General features: G+C 36.1%; 1 protein-coding gene across 2 annotated transcripts in view; it reads right to left on the minus strand.

Annotated features, from left to right (window-relative positions):
• LOC124233819 (DNA annealing helicase and endonuclease ZRANB3-like) overlaps window positions 1-22569 on the minus strand; it is a 215746-nt gene that overhangs the window by 131215 nt on the left and 61962 nt on the right. For both annotated transcript variants that reach the window (XM_046651042.1, XM_046651043.1), the window contains one exon: window positions 2923-2941. In XM_046651042.1, coding sequence (XP_046506998.1) covers window positions 2923-2941 — 19 coding nt within the window. The remainder of the gene's footprint in view (window positions 1-2922; window positions 2942-22569) is intronic.

Consider the following 22569-nt stretch of genomic DNA (forward strand, 5'->3'; position numbering starts at 1 on the left):
AGAGGGGGGAAAAGAAAGTTATTAAAATAGTTTAAGCTAGGTTGGTAAAGTTAATTTTATTAAAAGTTGCAGCTTTGTTGGTTATCTGAAGTATAGTTTTATAATTGAAATACACAATGATCACACAATTAGACAGAATTAAACAGAACTTAAATCACCATTCCAATTTAAAGCTAATGACTGCCTTATATACAGTATATAGATTATATAATTCCACAAAGATTGAATACATTAGAAAAAGATAATAGTGGAAAATACTAGAAGAAGGGGGAGTGATACCAGTGAAGGAAGTCATTTGTCTCTAAAGGGAAAGATCACAGAAGACAGCTAAATTACACAATACTCCAAGCAGGTACTCAAGTGTCTAAAAAAAACACAGGTTCAATAACAGAGATGTAAAATTGCTCTCAAGGCTTTTAGCTGTTTGAGGAGTCAAATATTCATCATATCAAAATATATTTTTTAACTTAAAAATCAAAAGGTGGCTGACCTCAAAATTATAAACTGCATTTTCTTCTCTGACTTCATTACCATTGCGTGATAAGAGCAAGAGAAGGACAACAGTATTAGGAAATAGAATAAAGATCAAATCAGAGTTCATATAATTTACATATATACAAGCACTTTCTACTTCAAGACTTTTAATTTACTAACTTCCATCCACACTAGCTCAATAGGATTCCATAGACATGGCATTTCAATTCTACCACTGTGACAGAGGATATTTGTGGTTGTAAGCTGTGATCTTAGACTTGTATGTCATACTCTTTATTTCTGTAGCCTGTTTTTTCGTACTCATGTGTAAAGTTGAGGATTTTTTTCTTAATCAACATTATTGATAGGATTTAACTTAATAAACCCTGTGAAGTTGAATAGGTGTAAAAGAATGAGAGTCTTTAAAATGCTAGTGAAAAGAGAGAAGTAATTATGATGGACACAAAAGTGGAGCATATTTTTTAAGTACTGAGGAAATATTAAATGGTTCTTTTAAATTTATAAAATTTAACAATAAGAGTGGTTTTGAAAGAAGATTGCAAATCACTCAACATGTGACTAGTGCCATGTAATTTTAAATAATAAGAGGTAGGAAAAGTGATTAGTATAATGAAAAACTCTTGCTAGCTAAGGGTCCATCATGAACTCTGCATAATCCTTAAGTCTACTGTTAACTGAGGAGAAGACAGGAGTTTGCTGGAGAATATAAGTTAAGAAGAGCTAAGGTGCTGATCAAGTGTTTATTTCAATCCATGAATGACTCCATAGATTTAAGGCCTACTCAAATGTCTACGACATCAAAGTAAAGAACATGGTAGCAATGACAAGCCATAGCTAAGACTTTCCCCATGAATTGCTTGTGGAGATTATCAAGATGGTGTTACCTTTTACAATATATTTTCTGTGGACACAAAACTGTTCTGTTTAAAAAAAGTATTAATACACACACATATCCATAAATATATCACTCATATATTTTATACACATGCCTCATTTTGTGGTTTTGAAGGATGAATCCTATTTGGTGAAAATATATTCAGGAACTGAAAACATAAGCCTCTTTCAGTCACTTTGGACTCTCAAATCTATTAATTTATAAAGAGCCTTTTGGAATTCATCCTGTTCCAAACTAGAAATTTCTGTTAATTGTTTCCCAAATGTCTATGTGCTGTCTCTTCAATTACAGTGTTGAAGTTCTTCACAGGCAATGACTGTGTTTCTAACTATAACATCAAGTCTAAACTAATGCCTATAGAATGAAGAGTTCCAACTAAAAACTGAGGTAATCATAAACCAGCATGAACCAAGAAACTTTCTATCAACCTTCTGCATAGCACTCATGTTCATGTTATACTCTTACTCATTTTTTTCCTATAGAAGAGACTGGAGATAAGCCATTGGTGAGTCTACATGTAACTAAAACTAAAAGACAGTTAATTAGGAGAATCGTTTATGGTTCTACTTATATTTTTTAAAAATTCAGTATTTGTTTTCTTCATTTCTAATATATTTTTATTTTTTCTAACTTTTCTTTTTCTTTTTTTTTTGAGGAAGATTAGTCCTGAGCTAACTACTGCCAATCCTCCTCTTTTTGCTGAGGAAGACTGGCCCTGAACTAACATCCATGACCATCTTCCTCTACTTTATATGTGGGATGCCTACCACAGCATGGCTTTTGCCAAGCGGTGCCATGTCCGCACCTGGGATCCGAACTGGTGAACCCCAGGCCGCTGAGAAACGGAACGTGTGAACTTAACCGCTGCGCCACCGGGCCAGCCCCTCTAATATATTTTTAAATGTATATGTTTTGCTGTTATTTTTAAAGGCATCAAGAAAACAGCAACATATTTCTCAAACTGATATTAAAAATTAGAACCTTATTGATTTACATACATTCTAAGAATACATGAAAAGAGTATCATAGTTCATACAAGAACTTCATTTCAGTGAGAAAACATGAATGTGAATACATACAAGTCCAGGCCACTTAAACACATCGAATTGTTTACAGATAATATTAACATTATGTTAACATTTTAACATTTTGTTTCATACTAGTACAAAACAATTAACAATAAACTTTAGAGCAAAATCTTAAAAAAGTTTAGCTTCACTTGGGGTGGCATTTCAAAGTACATTCATGGTTTCTAGGCCAACAACATAGAATTTTGGATCACTGATGTTAACATTGACACGTTCTAAGTGCACATTTTGCATGTGTATATGTGCTCACACACACACACACACACTCATTCTCATTCTTATTCTCGCCACACCCCTCCCTGCTTTCCCCTCCCTCCCCTTCTCCTTCTCTCCACATATAGACCTACAGTCACATGGAAAGACAGAGAGTACATGGTAAATTGTAGACACTAAAAATTAGTTGTGGAATTTAATAAAAGACATAAAAATCATGAAAACACTTACTTCATCAGCCACCATACACCTGGAAAAAATAAAAATAAAACCAAATTAATCTCTTATTTATCAAAGTCAAGCATTTTAAACACTCTGATTAAGTAGCTTGCCACAAAAATAGTTTGCAAATGTTAAAGTACAAAACTAGAGAGAGGTGTTTATAACTGTGCATGAGAACATGGGCCAGTGCTGATTTTATAAGACTCTCCAGCTGCCAATGGCATATGGCTATGTGGGAGTGTTAGAGTTTAAGATGTGCTGTTCCCCACTGCCCACCTATGGAGATAGCTACCATGACCCTTCAAAAATATGAGCAAAATGGCAAGTGATTGTACCAATGACTTTACCAATAAACCTTAAACTTGGTCTTCCCTACAGATTAGAAGAATGCTGTATTAACGTGCAAGAAAATAAATGTCAACCACACATTAGCATGTTATATATATAATTATATATGCTATATTATATATGCTAAGCCTATTTTCAAGCTGAATTTTGGTTTCTACTATTATTTTTCTAAATTTTCTCTTCTCTGTCCTTTCTTATTAACCCATAAAAGTAAACTCTATCCACTGAAAATTGAGGATAGTGGATACAAACTGAGGTCCTAAGTAGAAGAAAAAGCAAAGAGCAAAAGGAAAGAATAGCAGGTATGGTTGGGATCACAAGTGGGCCCTCAGAGACAGTGAGTACAGCATAAGAGGAAAAACCAATCTTTTAATTGAGGGGATTTCCAGGCAACCCCCAAAATACTGAAATATTATAAAAATTGGAAAGGAATAAAGTTCCCACTTCTATTTTTTTTCTTCCTTTATTCCCCATGGTCTTGACGTAATACAATTTTATGAGGTGTCTTTTAACACCAATTAAGAATTTGGTAATAAATATATTATCAAGGAATAAGTTACAGGTAAAGTGGAATTTTGTGCTTAAGAAGAAAAAAGACGTCAGGCTAACCAATAAGCATTTTTATGGAAAAATAAAATACAAATACTTTAGCTAAAATTTAAAACACATGCAAGAGTAAAAAGTTTACGTTTTTTTTCCTTTGCAAACAAGCCTAAAAAAGTAGAAAACTAAAAAGCAATACTTTGAAAAACATGATTTATTGCCAGGAAGATTCATGTGTATATCTACTTTTTCATTTCAAAATCCAACTCAAATTTGGTAAAGACGTCATTCGCTTCAAGTGTACATTATTTATTGAGTGTCTACTATGTACCTACTACTGTTCTAAGTGCTAGGGATATGAGAGAGAATTAAAAAGTCCTTCCTTCATCGAAAGTAACTAGAAGAAGACAATAAACAAACATGATTCAAGTGGTGATAAGTGCTATTAAAAAAAACAAAAGAAGGTAAGGTGGAATAGGAACGCAGGGGAGGATCTATTTTATAGAGTGGTCAGGAACAGTCTTTGTGATAAGGCAATTTGAATAGATTTGAGCAAGACACCAATTTTTTTTTTTTTAAGGATGACTAGCCCTGAGCTAACTACTGCCAATTCTTCTCTTTTTGCTGAGGAAGCCTGGCCCTGAGCTAACATCCATGCTCATCTTCCTCTACTTTATATGTGGGATGCCTACCACAGCACGGTGTGCCAAGTCCACATCTGGGATCCGAACCGCCAAAGCCTGGGCCGCCAAAGCAGAACGTGTGCACCTAACGGCTGAGCCATGGGGCCGGCCCCCGAAAGACACAAATTTATGAGGAAAGGAATCGCGAGAAAACCTTGAGGAAGAGTATACTCAACAAAGTGATCAGCAAGTGCAAGGCACCTGAGATAAGATAGCTATGATGTAGTTAAGGAAGAGCAAGGACGCTAGTGTGACTAAAGCACAGTGAGTCATGGAAAACAGAATTATACAGTTGAAACACAGCTGGGGTCCTGATTGTGGAAAGCCTTATAAGCAATGGCAAGGAGTCTGGATTTTCTTAGAATCTTTTTGAGGGAAGCAACATTTTACTTTTTAAAAAGATTGCTCTGGGGCTGGCCCTGTGGCCGAGTGGTTAAAGCCCCTAGCGCTCTATTTGGTGGCCCAGGCTCGGGGGTTCAGGTCCCAGTGCCGACCTACTCCACTCATCAGCCATGTTGTGGAGGTGTCCCACATACAAGATAGAGGAAGATTGGCACACATGTTAGCTCAGGGCTAATCTTCCTCAAGCGAAAAAAAATAGAGGAGGACTGGCAATGGATGTTAGCTCAGGGTGAATCTTACTCATACACACACAAAATATATATTTAAAAAAAAAAGATTGCTCTGGCTTATAGAGAACAAACTGTAAAGGGCAACAGCAGAAGCATGGAGAGCAGTCAGGAGGCACCTGCTGAGAGAGAGAGAAACATCAAGAGAGAAACGAGGTATGGATGAGTGGCAGAGGTAGAGGTGGTGACAAGTGGTCAGTCTAGGTACATTTTGAAAGTATAGCAAATAAGACTTGCTGGTTGATTAGGATGCAGATGCAAAAATAAGTGAGAGAAGTCAAGAATGAATCTTCAGATGATGGCTCAAGCAATTAACTGTGAAAAATGGTGGTGATACCATTCACTGAGAAAGGAAAGGCTGGGAGAGGAGTAGGTTTGGGGATGACAATCAAAAGTTCAGCCTGGACGTGTAACCTTTGTGATATCCATTAGATATCCAAGTCGAACTGTCAAGTAAGCCACTTGATATGTGAGTCGGGGAGTGGTAGGGACTGGAGATATAACAAATTTGAGAGTCATCTGTAAATGGCACTGGAATGAGTGAGGATCCAGGGTATTCTGAAACATGACAACTTGACTGTGGCTTGTTCTCCTCTATTCGCAACTCTAAGTTCCTTAACTTTCTAAAGATAAAGGTAACATTTGAGCAAACTGCTATGCAGCTAAACTACTCTGTGGGTAGCTGAGTGAAAAGCAGCATCAGAGCCTTGGGCAAAAACTGAGAGCTGTGGATCACTGCAATAGCTTGGCTTTCAGGGAGCTGAAAACCTCAGGGGTAAGATTACCCTCAATCCTTCTGAATATGCTGGATTTTCCTAACATGAGATAGGTGAGTCTTCCCTACTTTGGAAACTACAACAGTTCAAGCAGATTGGAGAGCTTCAGACTTCCCTCATGTGTCTCTAGTGGGGAAAACTGTCCTTAAACTTTAGGTTCTGTATCTATTCCGACCTCTGGGATTCCTGTTGTTAAGGATAGTTCAGCAACTAGATCTAATTTCCAATGAGCCATCATAGAAAAATAACTGACCATGTGAGAGGCCCCAACATTTGAAACAGCAGAATAAGAGTCACTAATCTGAACACAGACCTAGTGAAAGAGAAATGCTAGAGAAGAAAGATAAACACCTGCACAAAAATTGTTAGAGCACTTAAGTAAATTCTAATGCAACACACACACACCACACATCCTTCCTAAAGCTCAAAACCGTGATTTTCAAACTAAAATCAGTAGATGAATTTAAAAAAAGGATGATCATTATTGACACCTAAATAAGTAGACCTGAAGATGAAATGCAAAGATTACATCAAAGCAGAGAGTAGAAAGTTAAATAAATGGAAATAGTGAAGGAAAAGAAAAAAAGACTTGAAGGATAGCTCCAGAAAACTAATATGTCAAAAATAGGTGTCAAAAAGAGAAAAAGGCACTACATGAATGAGAGGCAACAATTAGGTAAATAATAAAATTTTTCTGGGCTGAAGAAACACCTCTGAAAAATCCAAATTTCAAGTTCGATTGAAGAGAAAAGACACATATCTACTCATATCCTTATAAAATTCATTAATTTTAAGAATAAAGAGAAAATCCTAGAAGTGTTCAGATAAAAAGAACAATTATCCATAAAGGGAAAAAACAGGACGGGCATTGGACTTATCATCAACACCAGAAGCTGAAAAACAATGGAAAAAGGATCTAGAAAACTTGAAAGAAAAGCAGAAGAAATCATGAATCTTATACTAGCCAAGATACCCATTATTTGTAAAAGATAGCAAAAAGATCCTTGAGGCTAATCAAGATCTCTAAGATTACACCACTCAAGCAAACATCTGAGGAAAAAAACTTAAGAAAATATCCGAACAATAAACACACCTTAACACAGATTCAAGATAGGAGAAGATGAAAAGGAAATCTGGTAAGCAATGAAGCTTGGTATGCATGAATTTAATGGACGATGTGTTTTCTAAATGAGGACTCTAGAAGCAGAAAGGACACATTCTGAAAATCTGAATGTGCAAAACTGAAGGGAGGTAACAAAGGAAAGGGAGTGCTAAGAGTATTGCAAAGCAGAATACCAAATAGATGATATTTAAAGTCAGGAGACTAAATGAGATTACCTAGGGAGTAAGAGTATAGGGAGAAGAGAGCTATCGACTGAGCCCTGGAACCCTCCAACAATTAGAGGTCACAAAGAGGAGAAGCATTCAGCAAAGGAGACTGAGGAGGAGTATGGAGCAATGTAAAAAGATACAAGAATGTGGTGCCCTAGAAGCCAAGTAAAGAAATTGTTTTGAGAAGGAGGGAATGGACAACTATAGCAAATGCTGCTGAGGAGTCTAGCAAAATGAGGTCTGAGAACTGAACATTTGATTTGGGAAGAGGTCATTCACAGCTCTGACAAGAGCCGCTTTGATAGACTGGTAGGGGACGAGGAGCCTCACTTGAGTGAGTTCAAGAGAGAAGGGAGGAGTGCAAGGGAGAGAGTAAGTAGATTACTGTCTCAAGGAATTACCCTGTAGACAGAAGCAAAGAAAAATGGTGGTGGCTGCCAGGAAAACTAGGGTCCAGAAAAGATTTTTTAAAAGATAGACTAGTATAAATAGCCCAGTAAATATCTTATTGACTCTATGAGTGTAACATCTAGCAGGCAGATATAAAGTGGATCAGGAACTTGGGAATCAAGTCGAGACAATAAATAAAAATGAGAAAGCAGATACACATGAAGATGATAACAGAGGAAACAGAAATGAACGGGGTTCTCATGTGTAAATTGTAAAAAAAGAGGAAGAAATTTTTCATGGCTAGAACCTTGGGAAACACTCTTCTTTAGGAAGCAAGGGGAAGAAGCAGAAGTATTCAAGGAAGAGGGGACAAGGATCAGGGTCTAAGAAGCCCAGGGAAAACAAATTAACAACAGAGTAAATGTTAATTAACAGTTCAAACGCCACAACGATGTTGCAAAGGATAAGGCTAATGGCCCACCATGCTAAGTTATCAGGAGCTCACTTGTAAGCATCACACAAAAGTGGTTAAGAAGATTGTGGGTAGGAAAAAATGGAGGCAACAAATACAGAGAAATCAGAAAGGAATTTTGGTAGCAAAAAAAAAAAGATTAAAAATAGGGCAGTAGCTATAGAACATGTTGGAAACTTGAAGAGTGGGCAAGGAATGAAGAATGAGAAAGAAAATAAGAAAGATGACTGATGGAGACCTTAATGAGCTACCACAACTTAAAAAGGAAAAATATGGCTAATACAATTTCTCACTTCATGGAAATTCTACACCACATATGAATGAAACTAAAGTGTACTTTGTAAACAAAGGACTGCCCATAATCACAGTTATCCCTGAAAATAAAAATAGCTTTTTCTCCCATTGGGAAATGGCAAATATGATCTGAGTTACAGGGACTTTAACCTACAGCCAATAAGAAAACTTCCTTTGTTAAGGAATATCCATTGTATTTGCCAAACCTGGTTTGGTGTGCCAACAGCTATACAATTGTATCTGAATTTTACAGGCAGTTCAGTTTTACATTGTTACAAAAAATAAATAATATTCTTTGTTCCAAATTCATTGTTAATTGCTTGAATTATAATTTATGCAGCTTGGCTGCAGGCATCAAAAAGCAACTTTTCATTTCACTGAGTTGTTTCCAAAACCTGGAGGCTCCTTACATTAATCATCTACTTAACAATATCAAGACGTACATACTACACTGTTTGCAGCAGCCATATCTTTGGATACACACGCTCAGTGTTTGCTATATTTAACCCAAATTCTCATAAGATACAGAAGAGAAAACTGAACAGTATTATACTCTTCTGAGAATCATTTTACACACCAGCTTATTTTCTAATCCAAGACTCACAGAACTGAACAATTTGTGTTTAACCTGAAGCTTTTCTCCAATTTCTTTATACTAAAAAAAACCACCCCTTCTGTAATTAACACCCATAGCTCTTTTGAATAAATCATGTTTGTAAAAAGAAAACAGCAAAACTCTCCAAGAGAATATTTTGATTACACTGAGAATTGAATGAGGTGAACCTATATAAGACGAATTCTTTAATTCTGTTTTGAATTCTAAGTACAGGATTCAGAACTTGGTACCTGAAAACAGGATCTGCTTAATCAACTACCTTGCATACTTCGGCCTCAGAAATGGGCTATTACCTCAGGGAGAATACTGATCTTTTACATATTCATAGGTAATCTGTCCATTAGCATTTATATACTAAATGATTGACTACATACTATACCATATTATATACCACACTATTCTTTAGTATGGTATATTTGACCGATGCTAACTTACTGTTACTTTAATAAACTCCACCTACTCTCCCCTACAGATCAAGCCATGGGGACCATAGGTTCAGAGGACCAAGCCATAATTTTTTTTTTCCAGCCACAGCAATGTCTTAAAATACTTTCCCCCCTAACTGTAAAGGTTCAACATGATAAAATGGCCTTTGTTTTATTTGTTTAGCTTTAAGATTATTTACTTTTCGAAGTGGGGACACATTCATATATACATGATTCAAAAATAGGAAAGCAGGAAGTCTTTCCCCAAACCCATTTCTCAAGGGTGTCCCAGATATTGGCTGCTCTGGAGGCAACAAAGTTAGCAATTTCCTTTTTTTTTTTAAAGATTTTATTTTTTTCCTTTTTCTCCCCAAAGCCTCCCGGTACGTAGTTGTATATTCGTCGTTGTGGGTCCTTCTAGGTGTGGCATGTGGGATGCCACCTCAGCGTGGTTTGATGAGCAGTGCCATGTCAGCGCCCAGGATTCAAACCAACAAAACACTGGGCCGCCTGCAGCGGAGCGTGCGAACTTAACCACTTGGCCATGGGGCCAGCCCCAAAGTTACCAATTTCTTGTGTAACTTTTTAGAAACATTCTTTGTAAGTACAAGTTTACATATGTATGTATATATACATATATGTGTCACAAATAATAACATAAGATTTACACCTTTCTTGATCTTGTGTAAAATCCCAAAAGTGCACAATATAGTATTACAACATGCTATAACGCGTAACATGAAAAAGAAAAGGAAAAAGTTGAGGTTGAAATTTACAAGTAAAAGTCCTTGTTTCCCATTGCTTTGGCAAATGGCAAGTAAATGTACTAGTCAGAAAACCTTCAGCTGGTTTTCATCTAGCTTGGCCTCTTCACAGCGTCTGGGATAGAACGACTACTTCCTGGACAAGCTCTCCTGGGCCTCCCAGCTGCTCCTGATTCTCCTAGCTCTCATCTCTGCCTCTTTCCCTGGTGCCTCCTCCTCTGCCCATCCTCTTCCATGTTTGATCTTCAGTCATTCTCTCTTTGTGCTCCACCTAAATTCCTAAAGCTATCATCCATTCTCATAGTTTTAACTACCACCCATATACAAATCCTAAATTTGAACCTAAGGCTTTTAGCAATGTTTAGCATATGTTCCCGATCCACCCTTTGTGGACATTTCTTTCCTGGATATCCTGAAGTTATTATGACAGACGATGCATATTGACATTTGAAACTAAAGCTAATTAAACCCTAGATACAAAAAAAAAAAAAAAAATCTCTAAAGGGATTAAACAATTGATTTGAGCCTCTGATTCCCACCCTTGGTCAGTAATTTCTGTTTAAAATAAAAACCACAAAACAACAATATTTATTTTGGTTGCTACCAAACCATTTTGCTGCATTTCTGTAAAAGCTTAAAGCACTGCTCTTATTTGCAAGCATATAATTAAATATATCCTAGACCTCTATATCCAGCTTCTTAGTCTCATCCGTTTTATGAAATGACTAAGCCAAGTAAGCTGAGCTGTGATCAAATGAGCTAAGATAGTACTTTATAAATGGAAAGATACCATAAAAAACTTTATTGTTGTTACGATGGCGATGATAAATTCTGTTCAATAAAAACCAAATAACTGTGTTCACTGTCAGTAAGCAAACACTGGCAATGGATATATGGAAGTTACACAGGAGAGTAGCTTCAAATTTAGCAGTTATAAATGGAAGGAAATGTGATCGACTTTAAAAACTGGTTTTATAAACACTCTTTCCATGAGGATGCAGTGCAAGAAGGGAAACTCAATCCAAAATGGCTTAAGCACTAAAGAGAATTAATATATCACATAATACATAACAAGAAATGCAGGAGTGGGATGGTTCCAGGGTGGTTAATTCAGTAGCCTATTCATGTCATCTTTCTACTCTATCATCCTAAGCAGCTCCAGACAACATATCCTTACCCACAATGCTCAGAAGCACATGGAAGGGACCCCCAAAGAATTCTAGAGTCTTTTAATAGAGAAGGAAGAGGAGAAAGACTTTAGGTGAAGCAACCCACAGCTGCTGCACATGTTATGACAATGAAAAGCAAGTTAAAAGAAAATTTAGTCTTTTGTTTGGTTTTAGTTCTTTTTATCCATTATGAAACACCAGTCACATACACAAAGGACATAAAATCCTGTAATAATTTCAAGGTACCTAAGAGATATGGGGTAATATAAATTAAATCCCTTATGTATACCAAAAACAAAATGAATTTTTAAAAAGAATTGCTTTTTCTGTTCATGAGCTTTAAAAAAGTTAAACTAGTCCCTAATGCTTGAGAATGTCTTGAAAATATTATGCTTCATTAGTCTGACTTCATTAGCACAAAATTGCCCTATAACTTTTACTAATAAAGAGCAAAACAGGAAAAAGTCTCTGCATCCTCCTAGATGGTTAGAAAAAAATGGTGTATCTCAGCTGTTTTGAGAGAATTATTATTGTTTTCAGGATGTATAATAATTCCTATTGAGCCATTATTTCACATATAGCTTCTACACAATTATTTATTCTTGCTTATAAAACTGCAGGTCAAAAAAATTGATTATTCCTGCAGCAACTAATGGAGAATTTTTAGGGCTTAATTAGACAATAATATTCATTAGAATATTTTGGAGTTAAAAACAAAAATGTAGTTCATATAAAAAAGCAATTAAGAAGTAAGTTAGGTCTGTTCGATCTAGTCTAAAGTGATTTTATAAGTAGTAAAAATGATTTACAGTATTAAAATTGCTTCATTAAAAAAGATATGTACAGGGGCCAGCCCGGTGGCACAGCGGTTAAGTTTACACTTTCTGCTTTGGCAGTCTGGGGTTCGCCAGTTTGGATCCTGGGTGCGGACATGGCACAGCTTGACAAGCCATGCTGTGGCAGGCTTCCCACGTATAAAGTAGGGGAAGATGGGCACGGATGTTAGCTCAGAGCCAGCCTTCCTCAGCAAAAAGAGAAGGATTGGCAGCAGATGTTAGCTCAGGGCTAACCTTCCTCAAAAAAAAAAAAAAAAAAGATATGTATATCATTAATACTCAAACGTTGATATGTAGATGGAGGAATAAGTTAAATAATTTTATTACAAACTGACAGCCTCTCGGAATATAGCAGGATACTAAACTTTTGTTGACAAATTCCTTTTTTAGCCTGGTCTTTGGAGTTACTGAACTATGTGTTAATAAAAGCTGAACATTTTTATTATAGTCTCTACTTTATCTTGAATAGATATGCGGTGAATCAGGGCAAGTATATATTAAAAATTGTTTTTCAATTTCAATAACCACCAAGTACACATTATTCCTTTAGTCATCCACCAAATATAACTTTGAGCACCAGGCATAGTGCTAGACCCTTAGTCTGAGCAAGAAACAAACATATAAGCAAATGACTGTACTAAATGTTACTAATGTTACGGTAGATGTCCTTTCAAGGTAAAGGCTGTAAGGCAGAAGAGGGGAGTACTAGTCACTTCTATCCAAATGTGCAATAAAGGTTACATTGAGAGAGAGACAGAGAAACATTAAAATATTGGCTGGATTCAAAATGAATGCCTCGGCCTCACCCTCAAGCTGGTCCTCATATCTGAGTAATCATCAAACTCATTTCAAAGGAAAAAATTCTCCAAAAGCCCTAATGTTTATTTAAAACATTTTATGTTAAATAAGTACAAACCCAAAATGAGGTACAAATTCCTTATACTTAGAAATTTTAGAAAATATTTTAAAAACGAGAACACATTTACAAAATTAAGAATAAACTACAAAATAAAAACAATTCAATTTAATGATATTAATTTCATATGACAGATGATGTTATTTTGCAAAAGCTAAATTGATGCTCTTTGGTTTTATGGTAAAAACAAATAACCTCATGTCTATTTAATATTTAAACTGTATCCATATCCTGTACTTACTTCTTTAATGAAAGGGAAGTGAATCCATCTGCACATAATAAAAAGCCAAATAGTAAGGGCTAAAATAGATAGGACTATTTTCCCTCCTCACTCACTCCCTCCAGCCACCCCCTCACGACCACCACCCCCCATACACACTTAACAGGAAGCCTGGAGTTAGGTAGTCAATTACGCAGCAGCAGCCAAGATAGCACAGCCACACCTCTACAATCTCCTTTCCTTCCTGGTGGGTCCAGAGACAGCTGTTAGAGTTCCAGGTTTGGCATCATTGTTTGATGCAGGAAGAAAGGAAGAGGACAAAAGGGCACTTGCCAACTGAGTTGACACTATTTTAACAAGCTTTCCCAAAACCACTAACTAGTGACTTCTACTAATGTTTCAGCGCTCACACTGTGTCACATAACCACTCCTAGTCAAAATGGAGCTTGGAAAAAAAGGGTTTTAGCTGGTCACATAGCCCCCACCACCAGGGCTGTGTTAGTGAGAGAAAAGGGAAGAAGGGATTTTGGGGAAGTAACATCAGGCTCTGCCACAAATTCTAAGGCCACTTTCAAGGAGTGATTTGGAAACACTGTAGCCACCTCTGTCACGTAAAGATCAAGTCAGCTCTGAGGTGTTACTGAAACCTCTATCAAACAGGCATATAATTATGGCAGTAATCAAGAAGAGAAAAATTCTTCATTTCATATTGACTATCACAGTTACTGATACCGAAAGTTTCAAGTTTGGAAGCTAAAAAAATTAGTTCCCTCATGAGTACAACATTCTCCATGCATGCCACCCCTATGTGCCAAGCAGTATCTCAATTAGCCCACTTTTCTCTATTCCGACTATTGTAAAAACCTTTATTCATTCAGCATTCCACAATAAGAAGTATTTGGTGTGGGTATGTGGGTGAGGGAGAAATGCCTCATATAATCCTAAATACAAAAGACAGCAACAAATACACATGTGCCTGATTTTAAAGTAATTTAGATAATCCAGAATATTCTTACAGCACTATTTTTGGGGTATAATCTAAACGAAAACTCAGCACTTAACAATTAATAGAGAATTCATAAGACCCTTAAAACAAGAGTTTGCAAATTACTGTTCATGAGTCAAATCCGGCCTATCAATTATTTTTGTAAATAAAGTTTTATTGGAACACAGTCTTGCTCATTCATTTACATATTGTTACTGGCTGCTTTCAAGCAACAAGAACAGAGTTGAGTAGTAGTGATAGAGATGGTATGGTATGCAAAGTCTAAAATATTTACTATCTGGCCCTTTATAGAAAAAGTTTGCCAATTGCTGTCTTGGAATATATCCATGAACCACCTTTGAGGAATTAGTGACCTGGAGGAAGTTTCTGATACAGTGCAGAAGGGTTATGAGTTTGGCCTGATAAATAAAACCTTTCTATTAAGACCATATGAAGAAACAAAATGTGGATTTATCAGAAGAGTGAACACACAGAACCCATGCCAATAGATGTAATTGTACAGGAATAAGTTCAAAGTACTATGCTTGAGTATAAAAACAGAATTGTTATAAAGTCAAAATTGAGGAAATGCAAAATAATAGTTGAAAAAGAAATCAGATCCCAGACATAGAAAGAGCTCCAATGTCACAGAGATAGCCGATTAGAGAAAAACTAGTCTCAAACTGATAGAATCTTGTGTTTCACTCCCTCTGGCCAAATACTGAGATCTTTCTCTTTCAGAAGCATGTTATCAGCATTCTTTACAAATAGCACTCAAATTACTACTCAATTATAAGTTAACAACACAGAATATTAACAATATTTTTTATAACATTTTGACATCATCATCTTGTGACTAGATGTGCCTGAAACAAATTTGCTGTCTGATCTTGTACGCTTTTCTTTTAAGAACATAAACTGAATGTCTATAAAAAGCCAATCTAGGAACTGAGGTGTGATAGTCAATCTACTCCAGTTTATATGTCCTTACTCTCATTCCCTACTGGGTGCAGTGTAGTAAATAAGTGCTGCTCTAAACCTTGACTTTGTGGTCTTATTTCCCACAACATGGTACATATTTTAAAAATCTGTGAATTTTAGTTGATGGCATATTTAATATGTCACCTATTGAACATACCCTTAAAAAGCTAAGGGCATCTGAGGCTGTGGTTTGAACGCACTATATTTCTTTTTTCCAGCTTTAGCGAGGGATGATTGACAAATAAAAACTATATACATCTAAGGTATACAACATGATGTTTTGATATACGTATACATTGTGAAATGATTACTACAAAATCAAGTTAATTAATATAGCCATCACCTCCCATAGTTACCGTTTTTTGTGTGTATGTGGTAAGAACATTAACTACAGTCACCATGCTGAACATTACGTCTCCAGAACTTATTCATCGTACAACTGAAAGTTCATACCCTTTGACCAACATCTTCCCTTTCCCCCCACCTCCAGCCTCTGGTAACCACCATTCTACTCTCTGTTGCTATGAGTTTGATTTCTTTCTTTAGATTCTGCATACAAATGAGATCATGCAGTCTTTGTCTTTTTGTGTATGGCTTATTTCACTTAGCATAATGTCCTCCAGGTTCATCTATGTTGTCACAGATGGGAGGACTTACTTCTTTTTTTAAATAATATTCCACTGAATATATATACCATCATTTTCTTTATCCATTCATCCATCGATGGATGGCTGTCTTATCTTGGCTCCTGTGAATAATGCTGTAATAAAGATGGGAGTACAAATATCTCTTCCAGATAGTGATTTCATTTCCTTGGGTTATATACCCAGAAGTAGGATTGCTGGGTAGTTCTGTGGGTAGTGAGTAGTTCTATTTTTAATTTTTTGAGGAACCTCCATACTGTTTTCCAAAATGGCTGTACTATTTTACATTGCTGCCAATAGTACACAAGGTTTCCTTTCTCTACACACCCTCACCAACACTTATCTTTTGACTTTTTGATAACAGCTGTCCTAACAGGAGTGAGGGGATATCCTATTGTGATTTTGATTTGTATTTCCCTGAAGATTAGTGATGTTGATCACCTCTTCCTAAACCTGTTGACTATTTGTATGTCTTCTTTGGAAAAATGTCCATTCAAGTCCACTGCTCATTTTTTTTCTTTTTTGCTGAGGAAGATTAGCCCTGAGCTAACATCTGTTGCCAATCTTCCTTTTTTTTTCCTTGAGGAAGATTAGCTCTGAGCTAACATCTGCATCAATCTTCCTCCACTTTATATGTGGGTAGCTGCCACAGCATGGCTGACAAGTGGTGTAGGTCCATGCCCGGGAGCCAAACCTGAGAACTCAGGCTGCCAAAGTAGAACACACAGAACTTAACCACTATGCCATGGGGCTGGCCCTCACTGCCCATTTTTTGGTCAGGTTATTTGTTTTTTTGCTATGGAGTTGTATGTGTTCTTCATATAGTTTGGATATTAACCCATTAATGGATATATGATTTGCAAACCATCTTTTTCCTATTGTGTATTCTTGGTGCCTCTGTTGAAGATTAGTTGAATGCATATGCATGGGTTCATTTCTAGGCTCTCTATTCTGTTCCATTTGCCTATGTGTCTGTTTTTATGCCAGTACCATATTGTTTTGATTACTATAGTTTTGTAATATAATTTGAAATTATGAAGTGTGATGCCTCCAACTTTGTTCTTCTTTCCCAGGAATGCTTTGGCTATTCAAGGTCTTTTGTGGTTCCACATGAATTTTAGGATTATTTTTTCTATTTCTGTGAGAAATGTCATTAGAATTTTGGTCGAGATTGCATTCAATCTGTAGATTGCTTTGGGTAGTGTGGACATTTTACCAATATTAATTCTCCTAGTCCATGAACACAGGACATATTTCCATTTATTTGTGTCTTCTTCAATTTCTTTCACCAATGTTTTACAGTTTTCAGTGGACAGACCTTTCACCTCCTTGGTTAAATTTATTCCCAAGTCTTTTATTTTATTTTATTTTTTTTGCTAAGGAAGATTAACCCTGAGCTAACATCTGTGCCAATCCTCCTCTACTTTATATGTGGGCTGCCACAACAACATGGCCAATGAGTGGTGTAGGTCTGTGCCCAGGATCCAAACCCACAAACCTGGGCAGCCAAAGTGGAGTGCGCCAAACCTAACTACTAGGCCATGGGGCCGGCCTCAGTATTTTATTCTTTTTAATGCTATTGGAAATGGGATTATTTTCTTAATTTACCTTTCTGATAGTTTATTATTAATGTATAGAAATGCAACTGACTTTTATATGTTGATTTTGTATCCTACAATTTTACTGACTTTGTTTCTTAGTTTTAACAATATTATGGTGACATCTTTAGGGTTTTTTATATATATAAGATCGTGTCATCTACGAACAGAGTTCATTTTACTTCTTCCTTTTGGATGTGGATGCCTTGTATATCTTTTTCTTTCCTAACTGCTCTGCTAGGACTTACAGTACTGTGTTGAATGGATGTGGCAAGAGTAAAAACACTATACTTCTGATCTATATGCATATATGTTTATAAATTCATAGATCTCTAGAAGGATATAGAAGAAAATAGTTCCAGTGGTTTCTTCCAAGAAGGGGAACTAGAGGACTAGGTGGGTAGGAGAGCAGGTGAAAGGGAGAAGGGAAATTTTTCATTGTATACTCTTTTGTGCCGTTTTAGTGTTGATCCATGTACATGTATTATTATTAAATTAAATAAACAAAATATTTTTTAATACCCTTATCTTTTCCAGAATCATCTTCAAACCTAGGCATAGGCCCTTCTCAAACCATACTATGAACAAAGATGTCTCCTTTGGAAATAAAACAACCAACCAATGCAACTGTGACAAGCCAAAGATTCAATAAGTATACCCAATGTATTAACTGATTTTCATCAATTTAGGGGAAATATTTTAATTGGCTGGTTAGGTCCATGAAAGCCAGACATTTTACATAAACCAAAAAGCCAATGAGAAATGATCAATAAAAGAAGTGACAGATTAAGAGATTACTTTCTTTTTAAAAAGAAGACATGAATACAGGTAAAAGGATGCAATGAAATGTGTAGCACAGAACTTGATACCCTTAACAGCAGCAAACAAGAATCAGAAGTCAAGAGAAGAAATTAAGAATAAGCATGCAAAATGTGGAGGGCAAATGGCCATGATGCTTAATGGTGCAGCTCTCAAAACATACCAAAAGTATATATGTGAAAGATATGGGGAAACAGCCACTTCTGCTGCATATGAAAATAATGACCCTAAGTAAATATGTCTTCTCTATCTCTATTGATGCTGGAGAGCAGTAAGAAAAAAGGTCATATAGTAACTTCAGCATCACTCTTGACCTAAAGCTATAAATCAGCAGAATACCATATTGAAAGCACAGCAACCAGCATATTGCAAGAGTGCAGCAAGAGACAGGCAAGGGAAGCCCTCTCTATTAAACATATGTAGTCACAGTTACTAATGGAAACAGTGATAATTTTAAGCATCAAAAAAAAAAAGAAAAGAAAATGTCAGATTAGAATTGAGTTCTTGGCTGAAGAAATTAAGAAAAATTTCTGATTAAAGAGAAGTTTCAAGAAGGAGCAGAGCTACCTGAGCATGTTCGAATGCCATTTTTAACTAGAAATCTTTCTTATCTCTTCATCAGAGTAAATCCATCTTAAAATGACAATGAATGGATTTATTTTGAAAGACATAAACCCACAGGACAGAAGGAGAAAACAGCAAGCAAATTTCAGAAGGTGGAAAGATGAACTGAAAAGCGTCCTGGCAGATCTGGGAAGTGGAAATCTACTTCAGCGGCAGATAAAGCTGAAAAGCAACTTGATTGGTACTGAAGAACTCCCAAAGAGGTTAGAAAGTGGCAGAACAAGATATTTCTGCAAGTAGGGTGAAGACAGGGAAGAAAACAGGATGATTGTTACATTTACGAAACAATTAGACTCCCAGCTCCCCTACTTTACACAAGGTCCTCCCACACCTTATCAAAAGTCTGAGTTTATTCTCTGGAGAGGGTGAAACAGAGTTATCACTAGACGGAGATAGATCACTAGACATTTAAAAACGACGAATAATATGAAAGAATTCAAAACACACAGAAAGAAAGCAAGTTGAAGGAAACAGTGACTATTTAAAGAGAAAACAACTCAAGAAAAGTCATCATTAATATCCTCAGAGAAGAGAGCTCACCCACAAAGCAAGAACAGAATGCTAGTAAGAGGAAAAACTCAGAGAACAAAAAAGAGCTCTTGGAAATTAAAAATATATAGCAGAGATTAAAAGCTCAATAGAAGAACTAGAAGATAGAGTTGAGCAAAATTCTCACAAAGGAGGGCAAAAATACAATGGGTTGAAAAACAGGAAAAAAGAGATAAGAACATTAGAGGACCAATTCAAGACATTCAATATCTGAATAATGTGGAAAGAAAGAACAGTGAAAACAAAGAGGATATAAATAATATTAAGAATTCTTTGAAATTCCCCAACTAAAGGAAATGAATTCCTATATTGAACCGGCCCAATCAGTGTCTGGCACAAAGTATGAAAAGAACCCAAAAGATAATGTCTAAAATTGGAAATTAAAAAAGTTGCAATTTAAGCACACTATTCAGAGATATGGTGTAAACAGCCAAGACTTAAAGAGTTGAAAGTGATAGCTCTGAGGAATTGGAAACTGTAAAGAGGAAGATTAGGGGATATCGGGAGATGGGTGTTTTTCGTATGGAGCCTTATAAAGCTATTGATCTTTAAACTATGTACACACAAACCCATGATAAAAAATAAATAAATAAAAAGTAGGCGCCAGCCCTGTGGCCGAGTGGTTAAGTTTGTAGGCTCTGCTTTGGCAGCCCAGGGTTTCACTGGTTCGGATTCTGGGGCGTGGACCTAGTCACCACTCATCAAGCCATGCAGAGGCAGTGTCCCACATAGCACAACTAGAAGGACCTACCACTAGAATATACAACTATGTACCAGGGGGGCTTTGGGGAGAAGAAGAAGAAAAAACAAAAGATTGGTAACAGATGTTAGCTTAGGTGCCAATCTTCAAAAAAAATAAAGTAAAATTAAAAATAAAATCAGGGGCCGACCCACTGGCGCAGTGGTTAAGGGCGCACATTCCGCTTTGGCAGCCTGAGGTTCGCCGGTTCAGATCCCGGGTGCGGACATGGCACCACTTGGCAAGCCATGCTGTGGTAGGCATCCCAGATATAAAGTAGAGGAAGATGGGCATGAATGTTAGCTCAGGGCCAGTCCTCCTCAGCAAAAAGAGGAGGATTGGTGGCAGATGTTAGCCCAGGGCTAATCTTCCTCAAAATAAATAAATAAATAAATAAAATAAAATCAAGCCCTTTCCAGTGGATAAAAACAAACCAGTTATAATGTAATTGTCCAGAAAGATTCATTTCTTGCTTAAGAAAACCATGATTTCTTAATGACATGAATATCAAAGGAACTATGCTTTTTCGCTATGTTGAATACAAGTAACCTGTTTTAAGAACACTACCAAAAAATTATTCCACAGAGAATTCAATTCAATCCAGTTCAACAAATATTTATTGAGCTCCTAATATGTGATAAGCCCTGAACATAAAAAGACAAAAACGTCCTAAGACAAAAAGGTCTAGAGCTTATGGGGGCATAGTCCAAATTAAAATGTGTACATTTATTCAAATAGATGAAGAACTGTCATATAAAATAGGAGGTAATCTTATTCTAGAGGACATACATAGTACCAACGGGAAAAAGCTAGAAAGATAGAAAATAGCTATAAAATAGAAAAATTTCAGCTCAATAAACTCAAAAATTTCAGTTTTCCATAAAAATAAACCAATTTCAAGATGTACTCAAAACAACGTGGCATTTGCATAAGGATAGATATAAGGATCAACAGAACAGAATAGAGTCAAGAATAAACCTACACATTCAGGGTCAATTGCTTTTTGACAAGGGTACCAAAGTAATTTGATGGAGAAAGCAGTATTTTCAACAAATGGTGTGAGAATAATTGGACATGTATATGCAAAAATAAAACAAAATCCGCAGCCTATGTCTCACATCGTATACAAAAATTAAGTTGAAATGGATTATAGAACTATATGTCAAACTATTAAATTTGTAGAAGAAAACACAGGGAAAGATTTTTTGTGACCTTGAATTAAGCTTTTTCTTAGATAAGACTCAAAAAGCACAAACTATTGAAAAATTTGATAAATTGGACTTGATCAAAATTAACATCTGTTCTTCAAAAGAAATTGCTAAGACAAGCCACAGGCTAGAAGAACATGTAATCACTGATAAAGGACTGGTATCCAGAATATATAAATAACTCTTACAATTCAATAATAAGAAGATAACACAATTTTTTAAGTAGGCAAAAGATTTGAATAGACACTTCATAACAAAAACGTACAGATGGCCAGTAAGCACAGAAAAATATGCTCAACATCATTAGTCATCTGAGAACTGCAAATTAAAACCACAATAAGATACCATTACACACCTACTAGAATGGATAAAATTAAAAAGATTTATAATGCCAAATGTTGACAAGCATGCAGAGTGACTGGAACCCTCATATATTTGCTGATGGGAATGAAAAATATACACCCACTTTAAAAAACAGCACAGTAGTCTCTTAGAAAGTTAAACATACATTTACAATATGTCCTAGCATCCCACTCCTAAGTATTTACATAAAAGAAATAAAAACATGTCCACACAAAGATCTGCATGTGAATATTTATAGTAGCTTTATTCACAATCATGAAAAACTACAAATAATCCAAAATGTCCATCAACAGGTAAACAGCTAAACAAATTTTGGTACACTATACAGTAGAATTACTCATCAATAAAAAGGAATGACACATTCACCAAATGGATCACTCAAAAGTACGGTGTTAGTGAAAGAAGCCAGACACAAAATGCTACATATTGCATGATTCCATTTATATGGCAGTCTAGAAAAAACAAAACTACAGGGACAGAAATCAGATACGTTGTTGCCAAGAGTTAGAGGTTGAGGGAGGGGATTGATTACGAAGGGGCACAAGGGAACTTCCTAGGATGACGAAAGTCTTCTCCATCTTGATTTTGGTGGTGGCTACACAATTGTATAAATCTGTCTAAACACATCAAACTGTACACTTTAAAAGGGTAATTTTACTACATGTAAATTACACTTCAATAAACCTGACTTTAAAAAAGTATTCTACTAAATAAACCGTTACTGTACTAGAGA

The sequence above is a fragment of the Equus quagga genome, unplaced genomic scaffold (assembly GCF_021613505.1).
Source record: "Equus quagga isolate Etosha38 unplaced genomic scaffold, UCLA_HA_Equagga_1.0 252_RagTag, whole genome shotgun sequence".
Classification (NCBI taxonomy): Eukaryota; Metazoa; Chordata; class Mammalia; order Perissodactyla; family Equidae; genus Equus; species Equus quagga.